At 48.0% G+C, this 13,838-nt stretch overlaps 1 protein-coding gene across 2 annotated transcripts in view; it reads left to right on the forward strand.

The window, feature by feature from the left end:
- The first annotated feature begins 65 nt into the window (after positions 1–65).
- Positions 66–13,838, forward strand: part of CNNM3 (cyclin and CBS domain divalent metal cation transport mediator 3) — a 33,737-nt gene continuing 19,964 nt past the window's right edge. The window contains exon 1 of one of the 2 annotated variants that reach the window (XM_070798221.1): positions 66–1,459. In XM_070798221.1, the coding sequence (XP_070654322.1) occupies positions 106–1,459 (1,354 nt within the window). In that variant the 5' untranslated portion in view covers positions 66–105. The remainder of the gene's footprint in view (positions 1,460–13,838) is intronic. The other variant, XM_070798220.1, reaches the window with a different exon arrangement.

Below are 13,838 nucleotides of genomic sequence, written 5' to 3' on the forward strand. Positions count from 1 at the left end.
TCCGCCCGCCGCCTATTGGCTGAAAAGACTCCAGGGCTGGCGACGATTGGCCCGGCGGAGGCGGAGAGGTAGGCTGCGCGGGAGGCCGAGAGGGGGCAGCAGGCGATGGCGGCGGCGGCGGCGGGTCGGCTAGGCTGGTTGCTCGCCGCACTCTGCCTGGGCAATGCCGCCGGGGAGGCGGCGCCGGACCCGCGAGTGCTGGGCGTCTGTCTAGAGGAGGACGGAGCGGCGGGCGCGGGGTGGGCGCACGAAGGGGAGGTGCGGGCCGCGCCGGAGGCCACCTTCCGCTTGCGCCTCTTCGGCTCGGGCTTCTCCAACAGCTCCTGGTCCTGGGTGGCTCCTGAGGGGGCGGGTTGCCCCGAGGGGGGGCCGGCCGCAGCGCCCGACGAAGCGGCGGCCCCCACGGGCGAGTGGCGTGCGTTGCTGCGCCTGCGCGCCGAGGCCGCGCGCCCGCACTCTGTGCGGCTGGCGGTGCGCGGGGAGCCGGGGGGTTCGGCGGCCGAAGAGGCGGCAGCCCTCACGGGCGAGTGGCGCGCACTGCTGCGCCTGCGCGCCGAGGCCGCGCGCCCGCACTCGGCGCTGCTGGCCGTGCGTGTGGAGCCGGGCGGCTCGGCAGCCGAGGAGGAGGCGCCGCCCTGGGCTCTGGGCCTGGGGGCGGCGGGGCTGTTGGCGCTGGCGGCTCTGGCGCGGGGCCTGCAGCTGAGCGCACTGGCGCTGGCGCCCGCCGAGGTGCAGGTGCTGCGCGAGAGCGGCTCGGAGGCGGAGCGTGCGGCGGCGCGGCGCCTGGAGCCCGCACGGCGCTGGGCGGGCTGCGCCCTGGGCGCGCTGCTGCTGCTGGCCAGCCTGGCGCAGGCGGCGCTGGCGGTTCTGCTGTACCGCGCGGCCGGCCAGCGCGCCGTGCCGGCCGTGCTAGGCAGCGCGGGGCTCGTGTTCCTGGTGGGCGAGGTGGTGCCGGCCGCCGTGAGCGGGCGCTGGACGTTGGCACTGGCCCCGCGCGCGCTGATCCTCAGCCGCTTGGCGGTGCTGCTCACCCTGCCCGTGGCGCTGCCGGTGGGCCAGCTGCTGGAGCTGGCGGCGCGGCCAGGGAGGCTGCGCGAGCGCGTGCTGGAGCTGGCGCGCGGCGGCGGCGACCCCTACAGCGATCTCAGCAAGGGTGTGCTGCCCTGCCGTACAGTGGAGGACGTGCTCACGCCCCTCGAGGACTGCTTCATGCTGGATGCCAGCACCGTGCTGGACTTCGGCGTTCTGGCCAGCATCATGCAGAGCGGCCACACGCGCATCCCTGTTTACGAGGACGAGCGCTCCAACATCGTGGACATGCTCTACCTCAAGGACTTGGCTTTCGTGGACCCCGAAGACTGCACGCCGCTCAGCACCATCACCCGCTTCTACAATCACCCACTCCACTTCGTCTTCAACGACACCAAGCTGGACGCCGTCCTGGAGGAGTTCAAGCGAGGTAACTGTTGGGGAATCGCGGAGGGGACTCGAATGTCAGCTCTCCCCCCCCAGAGAAAGAGTGGGGTTTAGGGAAGCCTTGGGGAAAGGTCCCAACCCGGTGGACGACAGGGAGGCCTCTGCGCGGCCTTTTAATGAAGATGATGGTTTTTAGCTCCGAATGATCTTGCCTTTGGTTCCGAAAATGACAGTACTATAGACAACAAAAATCTTTTCCGGGCAGGCCCCCAGTTTGGGGAGATATGTGTACTTGACTAACTCTCCAGCTTTTTACCGGGTCATTTTTGTGGGCTTGGGCTTTGTGGCAGGTCCAGACTCGGATACAAACTGAAAGAACATAGAGTATACAGTCTAGATACCTGGACCCTGCTGTTTGCACACGTGTAATACCAAATTAGCTGAACCTGTGATGTTTCCAGCGTGTCGTTGTTAAGGTCAGTGATGGGCTATTGCCTTCCTGGTTACAGAAAAGGGTATGATTGATCATTACTTCCTGTAGTGTGAAAGAAACTTCCACTTTAACCAGAAGCAACTTGATGGAGGCCAGTCAGTCTCCCCTTCCTTTAAAAAAAACAATAAAAACCCAAGTAAGGGCTCAAGTTCTCTTAACTCCACATTTTTGTCCTCTCCTTTCACCCGCGTTCAGGTGAAAACTGAGACCCTCCCATTGTGAAGGTTCGGGTTCCCCTGCAGTCTCCCTCTCTGTGATTGGGCTTGAGGTCCTCCCCAGAGCTTGGTCATGCTTCTCACACCTGAACTTCTGTGGGGACACTTGTGGACTCTGAATGAGCTTGACCATAAAGACTGCATAATTGAGGCCGAGAAGTGAGCAAGGCCCCCTCATAATGACTTCCTGACATCTGTGAAGTCTCCAGGTCCCAGGATCCCATAGGAGGTTCCCTGTGAGCCCCTGGACTGTCAGGGCAGGGAGGCAAAGCTCTGCCATAGTGACCATTAGTACTGCTGTATGCCAGCTGCTTGGAGAAGGCAATGGCAAGGCACTCCAGTACTCTTGCCTAGGAAATCCCACGGATGGAGGAGCCTGGTGGGCTACAGTCCATGAGTCAGACGTGACTGAGCGGCTTCACTTTCACTTTTCACTTTCACGCAATGGAGAAGGAAATGGCAACCCACTCCAGTGTTCTTGCCTGGAGAATCCCAGGGACCGCAGAGCCTGGTGGGCTGCTGTCTATGGGGCCGCACAGAGTCAGACATGACTGAAGCAACTTAGCGGCAGCAGCAGCATGCCAGCCACTAGTGGGCACACTTTAATCCTTTCAAAAGGCTGGGGTTTTAAAGAATTAGGCAGTTACTGTTACTACTGTTTCTCGGGATTGGGTGGGAGACTTTGATGGGCAGCTCTGGCTGCTGCACTGGAGAATCTCTGGATACTTCTACTTGTTTCCTCAGAATGTAGCCTTGCAGCCCTGCTCTGGGGAGAGGAGCCCGGGATCCCGGCAGGCAGAGCCTCCCAGGAGCAAATGCTCCATCTCTGAGTAATACGGTATTTTCTGAGGCAGTGGTGGTTCTCGTGGCTGTGTGGCTAGCTGGCCTGGCCCTGGAGTCAGCAGGGGAGGGTACCATCTTGCCCCTGCCATCTTTCAGCTTGAGGCCAGGCTTGACCACCAGGGTGGTGGCTGCAGGCAGAGCATAGCACCCTGTTTAAGTGGTTTCCACAGATCACTGACTGGTGTGGAGACCAGAGTAGGGGGGTCCCCGTGGTTGGGGGGCCCAGTGAGGTGATGGTAGCCTGAACAAGGGTGCTCAGTGAGCATAGAAAGGAACACCCAAGAAGGCCTTGGAAGGTGGGCTTAGGATTTTGTGGTTTGCTGAGGGGTTGTGGGAGAAGGCAATGGCAACCCACTCCAGTACTCGTGCCTGGAAAATCCCATGGACCAAGGAGCCTGGTAGGCTGCAGTCCATGGGTCCTAGGAGTCAGACACGACTGAGCGACTTCACTGTCACTTTTCATTTTCATGCATTGGAGAAGGAAATGGCAACCCACTCCAGTGTTCTTGCCTGGAGAATCCCAGGGACAGGGGAGCCTGGTGGGCGGCCGTCTCTGGGGTTGCACAGAGTTGGACACGACTGAAGCAACTTAGCAGCAGCAGCAGAGGGGCTGTGAGGCGGGAGGAGGAGCTGAGGATGAATGTAGCTTTGGCTTGGTGGTGGCCTTGCCTTTCCCTGAGACGGAGCACACGCAGGGAAGAGAGGGCTTGGGGGTTGGGGCCGGGGCGGGCAGATGAGTTTGTTGTGAACACTGGAATTTGTGTGCAGTGGCCTGAGACGTGGGTTGCTAGGAGCAGCCCATGTGCAGTGAAGCACAAGTGAAAGTCTCAAGCAGGAGGGAAGGATCTGGATGTCGGTAGGGAGGTGGTCCTGGGGAGTGATCCTAGAAAGCCGAAAGAGAGGCACTAGCAGGGCAGGGGTGGATGGGCAGTGAGGACGGGTGCTGAGGACAGCCAGGGCCCTGGAATGTCCTGGAAGCTGAGGGAAGGAGAGTGATCAGGAGAGGAGGCTTACATCATGTCCTTTGGATCCAACAACCAGGATACCCTTGACCTTGCAAGAGCAGTTGTGGCATGGCGTGGGGAAGCCGGGGTGGGGGCCAGCAGTGAAGGAGGACGGCCCAAGGAGACTAGAGAGCGGTGGCTCGGAGAGGCCCGGCAGGGCGGGAGGCCTTCTGCTCTGGTGGTGGTTTTGCGCCTTTTCTTCATTAGCTTTTAAAACATTCTTAATTAGAGGAAAATTGTTTTACAATGTTGTGTTGGTTTCTGCTGTACAGTAACTCCAGCTATAATTTTACATATGTCCCCTTCCTCTGCTGTTTTTATTTATTTATTTAATTCGGCTGTGTGGCATGTGGGATCTTAGTTCCCTGACCAGGGATCGAACTGCAGCCCCTGCGGCCAGAAGCGTGGATCTTAGCTAACCACTGGACCACCAGGAACGCCCTGCTCTTTGGTTCTAGTATGCGGGAGTCCAGTAGGCTTAGGTCTAAATGTTGGTAGGAAGTTGCTGGTAGGGAGGGACAGCCACAGTGCAGGCTGGGGTGGTGGCCTTGGGGCAGCTCTGGAGAGCCCCCTTCTAGAAGGTAGTGGGTGGGGGTACAGTGTGGAGGTTGAATGGAGGACTCTTTGGTCCCCTTGACCTTCTGATTCCTGTGGACAGTGAGGGCCATTCTCAGGGCAGGATAGCCTTATCTTTCCTGTGTCACCTGAACTCTCTGCTTCTCCTATGCAATGCAGTCCTTTGGCAGCTAGCTTTATGTTTCCTCACTGAAGTCCTCATTAACCCAGCCCTCTTCTTCATTCCTCTGCTCATGAACGTAGAGCATACTGTAGCCTCCGTGGTGCACGAGGTTTTAGAAATCAGTCCCCTTCTTGTCTCTCTGCCAAGGGTATGAGGCAGGGGTCCCTCTGAATTCCCTGAGGCCGAAGGCCCTGGCATCTTGGCAGTTACCATTTCAGGCCCCATTCCTTTCTCTCTTCAGATTGTGGTTTGTTCTGGAACTTTAGAGTCTGGAGGAGGCCCCTTCCCCGGTGAGGTGCCCCTCAGTCAATGTGCAGACCTGAGGTGACAGCTGATTGTTTTGTGCACACGTTTCCAGGAGGAGTGTAGACTTATGGAGGTGTAGTTCAGTTCAGTTCAGTTCCTCAGTCGTGTCTGACTCTTTGCGACCCCATGGACTGCAGCACACCAGGCTTCCCTGTCCATCACCAAATCCCAGAGCTTAGTCAAACTCATGTCCATTGAATCGGTGATGCCATCCAACCGTCTCATCCTCTGTCGTCCCCTTATCTTCCTGCCTTCAGTCTTTCTCAGCATCAGCGTCTTTTCCAATGAGTCAGATCTTCACATCAGGTGGCCAAAATATTGGAGCTCCAGCATCAGTCCTTCCAATGAATATTCAGGACTGTTCTCCTTTAGAATTGATTGGTTTGATCTCTTTGCAATCCAAGGGACTCTCAGGAGTCTTCTCCAACACCACAGTTAAAAGTATCAATTCTTCAGCTCTCAACTTTTTAAAAAATTTATTTATTTTAATTGGAGGCTAGTTACTTTACATTATTGTAGTGGTTTTTGCCATACATTGACATGAATCTGCCACGGGTGTACATGTGTTCCCCATCCTGAACCCCCTTTCCACCTCCCTCCTCATCCCATCCCTCAGGGTCATCCCAGTGCACCAGCCCTGAGCACCCTGTCTCATGCATCGAACCTGGACTGGTGATCTGTTTCACATATGATAATCTACATGTTTCAATGCTATTTTCTCAAATCATCCTACCCTTGCCTTCTCCCGCCGAGTCCAAAAAACTGTTCTACACATCTGTGTCTCTTTTGCTGTCTCACATACAGGGTTATTGTTACCATCTTTCTAAATTCCATATATATGTGTTAGTATACTGTATTGGTGTTTTCCTTTCTGGCTTACTTCACTCTGTATAATAGGCTCCAGTTTCATCCACCTCATTAGAACTGATTGAAATGTATTCTTTTTAATGGCTGAGTAATACTGCATAGTGTATATGTACCACAGCTTTCTTATCCATTTGTCTGCTGATGGATATCTAGGTTGCTTCCATGTCCTAGCTGTTGTAAACAGTGCTGCGATGAACATTGGGGTACACGTGTCTCTCTCAATTCTGGTTTCCTCAATGTGTATGCCCAGTAGTGGGATTGCTGGGTTATATGCCAGTTCTATTTCCAGTTTTTTAAGGAATCTCCACACTGTTCTCCATAGTGGCTGTACTAGTTTGCATTCCCACCAACAGTGTAAGAGGGTTCCCTTTTCTCCACACCCTCTTCAGCATTTATTGCTTGTAGACTGTTTGATAGCAGCCATTCTGACCAGCGTGAAATGGTACCTCATTGTGGTTTTGATTTGCATTTCTCTGATAATGAGTGATGTTGAGCCTCTTTTCATGTGTTTGCTAGCCATCTGTATGTCTTCTTTGGAAAAATGTCTGTTTAGTTCTTTGGCCCAGTTTTTCATTGGGTCGTTTATTTTTGTGGAATTGAGCTGCAGGAGCTGCTTGTATATTTTTGAGATTAATTCTTTGTCAGTTTCTTTGTTTGCTGTTATTTTCTCCAGTTCTGAAGGCTGTCTTTTCACCTTGCTTATGGTTTCCTTCATTGTGCAAAAGCTTTTAAGTTTAATTAGGTCCCCTTTGTTTATTGTTGCTTTTATTTCCATTACTCTGGTAGGTGGGTCATAGAGGATCCTGCTGTGATTTATGTCAGAGAGTGTTTTGCCTATGTTTTCCTCTAGGAGTTTTATAGTTTCTGGTCTTACATTCAGATCTTTAATCCATTTTGAGTTTATTTTTGTGTATGGTGTTAGAAAGTGTTCTAGTTTCATTCTTTTACAAGTGGTTGACCAGTTTTCCCAGCACCACTTATTAAAGAGATTGTCTTTTCTCCATTGTATATTCTTGCCTCCTTTGTCGAAGATAAGGTGCCATTAGGTGCGTGGATTTGTCTCTGGGCTTTCTATTTTGTTCCATTGATCTATATTTCTGTCTTTGTGCCAGTACCATACTGTCTTGATGACTATAGCTTTATAGTATAGTCTGAAGTCAGGCAGGTTGATTCCTCCAGTTCCATTCTTCTTTCTCAAGATGGCTTTGGCTATTCAAGTTTTATTGTATTTTCATACAAATTGTGAAATTATTTGTTCTAGTTCTCTGAAAAATACCATTGGTAGCTTGATAGGGATTGCATTGAATCTATATATTGCTTTGGGTAGAATACTTATTTTCACTATAGTGATTCTTCCCATCCACGAACATGATACATTTCTCCATCTATTTGTGTCATCTTTGATTTCTTTCATCAGTGGTTTTTTTAAATTTTTTTTTATTTCTACCTGCACTATAAGCACTTTATCATCAGTGTTTCATAGTTTTCTATATATAGGTCTTTTGTTTCTTTAGGTAGATTTATTCCTAAGTGTTTTATTCTTTTCGTTGCAATGGTGAATGGAATTGTTTCCTTAATTTCTCTTTCTGTTTTCTCATTGTTAGTGTATAGGAATGCAGGGGATTTTTGTGTGTTAATTTTATATCCTGCAACTTTACTATATTCATTGATTAGCTCTAGTAATTTTCTGGGGGAGTCTTTAGGGTTTTCTATGTAAAGGATCATGTCATCTGCAAACAGTGAGAGTTTTACTTCTTCTTTTCCAATCTGGATTCCTTTTATTTCTTTTTCTTCTCTGATTGCTGTGGCCAAAACTTCCAAAACTATGTTGAATAGTAGTGGTGAGAGTGGGCACCCTTGTCTTGTTCCTGACTTTAGGGGAAATGCTTTCAATTTTTCACCATTGAGGATAATATTTGCTGTGGGTTTGTCATATATAGCTTTTATTATGTTGAGGTATGTTCCTTCTATTCCTGCTTTCTGGAGGGTTTTTATTATAAATGGATGTTAAATTTTGTCAAAGGCTTTCTCTGCATCTGTTCAGATAATCATGGTTTTTATCTTTCAATTTGTTAACATAGTGTATTACATTGATTTGTGGATATTAAAGAATCCTTGCATTCCTGGGATAAAGCCCACTTGGTCATGGTGTATGATCTTTTTAATATGTTGTTGGATTCTGTTTGCTAGGATTTTGTTAAGGATTATGTTCATCAGTGATATTGGCCTGTAGTTTTCTTTTTTGTGGCATCTTTGTCAGGTTTTGGTATTAGGGTGATAGTGGCCTCATAGAATGAGTTTGGAAGTTTACCTCCCTCTGCAGTTTTCTGGAAGAGTTTGAGTAGGATAGGTGTTAGCTCTTCTCTAAATTTTTGGTAGAATTCGGCTGTGAAGCCTTCTGGTCCTGGGCTTTTGTTTGCTGGAAGATTTCTGATTACAATTTTGATTTCCGTGCTTGTGATGGGTCTGTTAAGATTTTCTATTTCTTCCTGGTTCAGTTTTGGAAAGTTACACTTTTCTAAGAATTTGTCCATTTCTTCCAAGTTGTCCATTTTATTGGCATACAGTTGCTGATAGTAGTCTCTTATGATCCTTTGTATTTCTTTGTTGTCTGTTGCGATTTCTCCATTTTCATATCTAATTTTGTTGATTTGATTCTTCTCCCTTTGTTTCTTGATGAGTCTGGCTAATGGTTTGTCTATTTTATTTATCTTCTCAAAGAACCAGCTTTTAGCTTTGTTGATTTTTGCTATGGTCTCTTTTATTTCTTTTGCATTTATTTCTGCCCTAATGTTTATGATTTCTTTCCTTCTACTAACCCTGGGGTTCTTCTTCCTTTTCTAGTTGCTTTAGGTGTAGAGTTAGGTTATATATTTGATTTCTCTTCTGTTTCTTGAGGTAAGCTTGTATTGCTGTGAACCTTCCCCTTAGCACTGCTTTTACTGAGTCCCTTAGGTTTTGGGTTGTTTTGTTTTCATTTGTTTCTATGCATATTTTGATTTCCTTTTTGATTTCTTCTGTGATTTGTTGGTTATTCAGAAGCGTGTTGTTTAGCCTCCATATGTTTGTATTTTTAATAGCTTTTTTCCTGCAGTTGACATCTAATCTTATTGCATTGTGATCAGAAATGATGCTTGGAATGATTTCAATTTTTTGAATTTACCAGGGCTAGATTTATGGTCCAGGATGTGATCTATCCTGGAGAAAGTTCTGTGTGCACTTGAGAAAAATGTGAAATTCATTGCTTTGGGGTAAAATGTCCTATAGATATCAATTAGGTCTAACTGGTTCATTGTATCATTTAAAGTTTGTGTTTCCTTGCTAATTTTATGTTTAGTTGATATATCCATTGGTGTGAGTTGGGTATTAAAGTCTCCCACTATTACTGTGTTACTGTTAATTTCCCCTTTCATACTTGTTTGCATTTGCCTTACATATTTTGGTGCTCTGATGTGGGGTTCATGTATATTTATAATTGTTTTATCTTCTTGGATTGATCCTTTGATCATTATGTAGTGTCCTTCGTTGTCTCTTTTCACAGCCTTTATTTCAAAGTCTGTTTTATCTGATATGAGTATTGCTACTCCTGCTTTCTTTTGGTCTCCATTTACATGAAATATCTTCACTTTGAGTCTGTGTGTCCCTTGTTTTGAGGTGGGTCTCTTGTAGACAGCATATATAGGGGTCTTGTTTTTGTATCCATTTAGCCAGTCTTTGTCTTTTGGTTGGGGCGTTCGACCCATTTACATTTAAGGTAATTATTGATAAATATGATCCCGTTGCCGTTTACTTTGTTGTTTTGGGTTCAAGCTTATACCCCTTTTCTGTGTTTCCTGTCTAGAGAAGATCCTTTAGCATTTGTTGGAGAGCTGGTTTGGTGGTGCTGAATTCTCTCAGCTTTTGGTTTTCTGTAAAGCTTTTGATTTTTCCTTCATATTTGAATGAGATCCTTGCTGGGTACAGTAATCTGGTTTGTAGGTTTTTCTCTTTCATCACTTTAAGTATGTCCTGCCATTCCCTTCTGGCCTGAAGAGTTTCTATTGAAAGATCAGCTGTTATCCTTATGGGAATCCCCTTGTGTGTTATTTGTTGTTTTTCCCTTGCTGCTTTTAATATTTGTTCTTTGTGTTTGATCTTTGTTAATTTGATTAATATGTGTCTTGAGGCGTTTCACCTTGGGTGTATCCTATTTGGGACTCTGAGTTTCTTGGACTTGGGTGGCTATTTCCTTCTCCATTTTAGAGACGTTTTCAGCTATTATCACCTCAAGTATTTTCTCATGGCCTTTCTTTTTGTGTTCTTCTTCTGGGACTCCTATGATTCGAATGTTGGGGCTTTTGACATTGTCCCAGAGGTCTCTGAGGTTGTCTTCATTTAATTCTTTTTTTTTCCCCTCTCTACTCTATTTATTTCCACCATTCTATCTTCCACCTCACTTATCCTATCTTCTGCCTCAGTTATTCTACTGCTGCTTCCCTCCAGAGGTTTTTTTTAAATCTCATTTATTGCATTATGCATTATTGATTGACTCTTTTTTATTTCTTCTAGGTCCTTGTTAAACATTTCTTGCATCTTCTCAGTCCTTGTCTCCAGGCTGTTTATCTGTAACTCCATTCTGTTTTCAAGATTTTGGATCATTTTTACTATTATTATTATGAATTCTTTTCCAGGTAGACTCCCTATCTGCTCCTCTTCTGTTTGGTTTGGTGGGCATTTATCATGTTCCTTTACCTGCTGAGTATTTCTCTGCCCTTTCATTTTGTTTAGGTTGCTGTGTTTGGGGTGGCCTTTCTGTATTCTGGCAGTTTGTGGTTCCTCTTTATTGTGGAGGTTCCTCCCTGTGGGTGGGGTTGGACGAGTGGCTTGTCAAGGTTTCCTGGTTAGGGAAGCTTGTGTCCATGTTCTGGTGGGTGGAGCTGGATTTCTTCTCTCTGGAGTGCAATGAAGTGTACAGTAGTGAGTTTTGAGATGTCTGTGGGTTTGGTGTGACTTTGGGAAGCCTGTATATTAAAGCTCAGGGCTGTGTTCCTACATTGCTGGAGAATTTGCATGGTGTGTCTTGCTCTGGAACTTGTTGGCCCTTGGGTGGAGCTTGGTTTCAGTGTAGGTATGGAGGCTTTTGGACTTCCCTGGTGGCTCAGACGGTAAAGCGTCTGCCTACAATGTGGGAGACCCGGGTTTGCTCCTTGGGTCAGGAAGATCCCCTGGAGAAGGAAATGGGAACCCACTCCAGTATTCTTGTCTGGAAAATCCCATGGACGGAGAAGCCTGGTTGGCTACTGTCCATGGGGTCGCAAAGAGTTGAACACGACTGAGCGACTTCACTATCTATCTATCTATGGCGGCTTTTGGATGCACTCTTATCGATTAATGTTCCCTGGAGTCAGGAGTTCTCTGGTGTTCTCAGGTTTTAGATTTAAGCCTCCTGCCTCTGGTTTTCAGTCTTATTCTTACAGTAGCCTCAAGACTTCTGCATCTGTATAGCACAGATGATAAAACATCTAGGTTAATGGAGAAAAGATTCTCCATGGTGAGGGACACCCAGAAAGGTTCGCTGAGTTACATGGAGAAGAGAAGAGGGAGGAGGGAGATAAGGGAGATGGAGGTGACCAGGAGGAGAAGAGGGGGAATCAAAAGGGGAGAGAGCAGGCTAGCCAGTAATCACTTCCCTGTGTGCTCTCCACAGTCTGGATCCCTCAGAGACGTTCACTGAGTTAAACAGAGAAGAGAAGAGGGAGGAAGGAGACAGAGGTGGCCAGGAGGAGAAGAGGGGAAATCAAAAGGAGAGAGAGAGAGAGCCAGTCAGTAATCAGTTCCCTAAGTGTTCTCCACAGCCCGGAACACACAAAGAGATTCACAGTGTTGGGTAGAGAAGAGAAGGGGGAGGGAGGAGATAGAGGTGACTAGGGGAGAAAAAGGAGAGTCAAAAGGGGAAGAGGGCAATCAAGCCAGTAATTATATTCCTAAGTAAAAATAGGTACTAAATAAAGATTGGATTCTTAAAGGTACAAAATTGATAGCAAATACTAAAAAGCAAAGATTAAAAATCTAGAGTAGAGGTTAGACTCTCAAAAGTACAATATTAAAAAAACAAAACTAAATCACAAAAATTATAAAAAATATATATATATAATTTTCTTTAAAAGTAGGGTATTTTTTTTGCAAGGTAATAGGTTACAAAAATGAAAATTAAAGGAGTAATAAAGGACTAAAATTTTTTTTTTAGTTTAAAAAATGATAATAGTAAAATATATCTAGGAATTTCTCTGGAGCTGTTGTGGGCAGTGTGGGGTCAGTTCAGTTTCAGATAGTTCCTTGTTCTAGCTTATACTTCTCAAGGTCTGTAGGCCCCTTCCAGTGTAGTTGGTGCTAACTACAGGGTTTTAATCTGTTGCACCTGTCACTTCCAAAGCGGTTCCCTGTTCTTTGTTTATTTTGGCTTCCTCTGTTTGCAAGTCTCTTCAGTATCTAACTTCCGCCCTGACACAGGGGGGCGAAGGGGGTCACTTGTTTAGGCTAACTTGTTCAGTTGTGCTGTGGGGAGGGAGGAGCACTGCAAACAAATATCACTGGCGTGTGTGGGGAGTGCTTGCAGTGTCTGGGCCACACTGGGTTTGCCTCCACTCACGGCGTGTGTGCTTTCCCGGTCTACACTGCTCAGGCTCCAGGTTGTTCTGCAGGGGGACTGTCTAAAGGGGGCCCTGGGCTGCGTGCACTTCCCAGGTCTAAGCCCCTCAGGTTCAGGTTCTCGGGTACTCCACAAAGGCGCAGACTCAGTTGGGCCTGCGTTTGTGCCCTTCCCAGGTCTGAGCAGCTCAGGCGCCCAGGTGCTTGGCAAGCGCACTCTCCCCAGGTGGGGCAGGGCATCTTATCGCCTCCCCCGTCCCAGCCTCTCAGTTTCGCAGTCTCAGGTGTGCTGTGTGTCTCCTCTGGGGAGCTGATCTCTGGCTGCGACCCTCCTGGTGGATGTCAACCATCCAGAATCCCAGGAAGACTTGGTTAGCAACTGGGAGCCTGCTCGCAGTTTGGTAGAGGATGCCATCCCTGGGGCCGAGATTGCCCCTCTCCAGCTCTGGCTGCAGCCCGCCTGCCTCCCTGCCTCTGGTGGGGCATGGGCCGGTCCGCAGCTGGCTAGCTCTCCTCTGGTATTTGCTCAGTCCTTTGTTCTGTGAGCGGGCCTGGCAGTGCCCTAGGTTAGAGCTTTTTGCGGAAAAGTTCTTTCTCTCTCTCTCTTTTTTCTCTGGCTATGCACAGTCTGGGTTGCTATCTCACGTTATCTCCCTCAGATTGCCCTCAGGGCATTCAGTGCCAGTCCTTACCCTAAGCAGTGCAGCACGCGCCTCCCTGTTCAGCCCCCGCTTGCTGGTGGTGGATCCCAGCGTCTGGGCTGATCCCAGCCCAGCTGGGCTGGATCCCAGCAACTCCGCTGGGAGTTGCCGTTAGGCACGTCGTCTGTGGGTTTTATTTATTTATTTATTTATTTATTTTTCCTCCTGGTTATGTTGCCTTCGGAGATTCCAAAACTCCCCACAGACCCGCGGGTGAGAGGGTTTCCTGGTGTTTGGAAACTTCTCCTCTTTAACAACTCCCTCCCTGGGATGGGTCTCCATCCCTAACTCTTTTATCTCTCTTTTTATCTTTTATATTTTGTCCTACCTCCTTTTGAAGACAATGGGCTGCCTTTCTGGGTGCCTGGTTTCCTCTGCCAGTGTTCAAAAGTTGCTTTGTGGAATTTGCTCAGCGTTCAGATGATCTTTTGATGAATTTGTGGGGGAGAAAGTGGTCTCCCCATCCTATTCCTCCATCATGTTAGGACTGCCCCCTCAGCTTTCTTTTTAGTCCAGCTTTCACATCCATACATGACTACTGGCAAAACCACAGCTTTGAGTAGACGAACCTTTGTTGGCAAGGTAATGTCTCTGCTTTTTAATATGCTGTCTAGGTTGATCATAGCT

Source organism: Bos indicus, chromosome 11 (genome assembly GCF_029378745.1).
Source record: "Bos indicus isolate NIAB-ARS_2022 breed Sahiwal x Tharparkar chromosome 11, NIAB-ARS_B.indTharparkar_mat_pri_1.0, whole genome shotgun sequence".
Classification (NCBI taxonomy): domain Eukaryota; kingdom Metazoa; phylum Chordata; class Mammalia; order Artiodactyla; family Bovidae; genus Bos; species Bos indicus.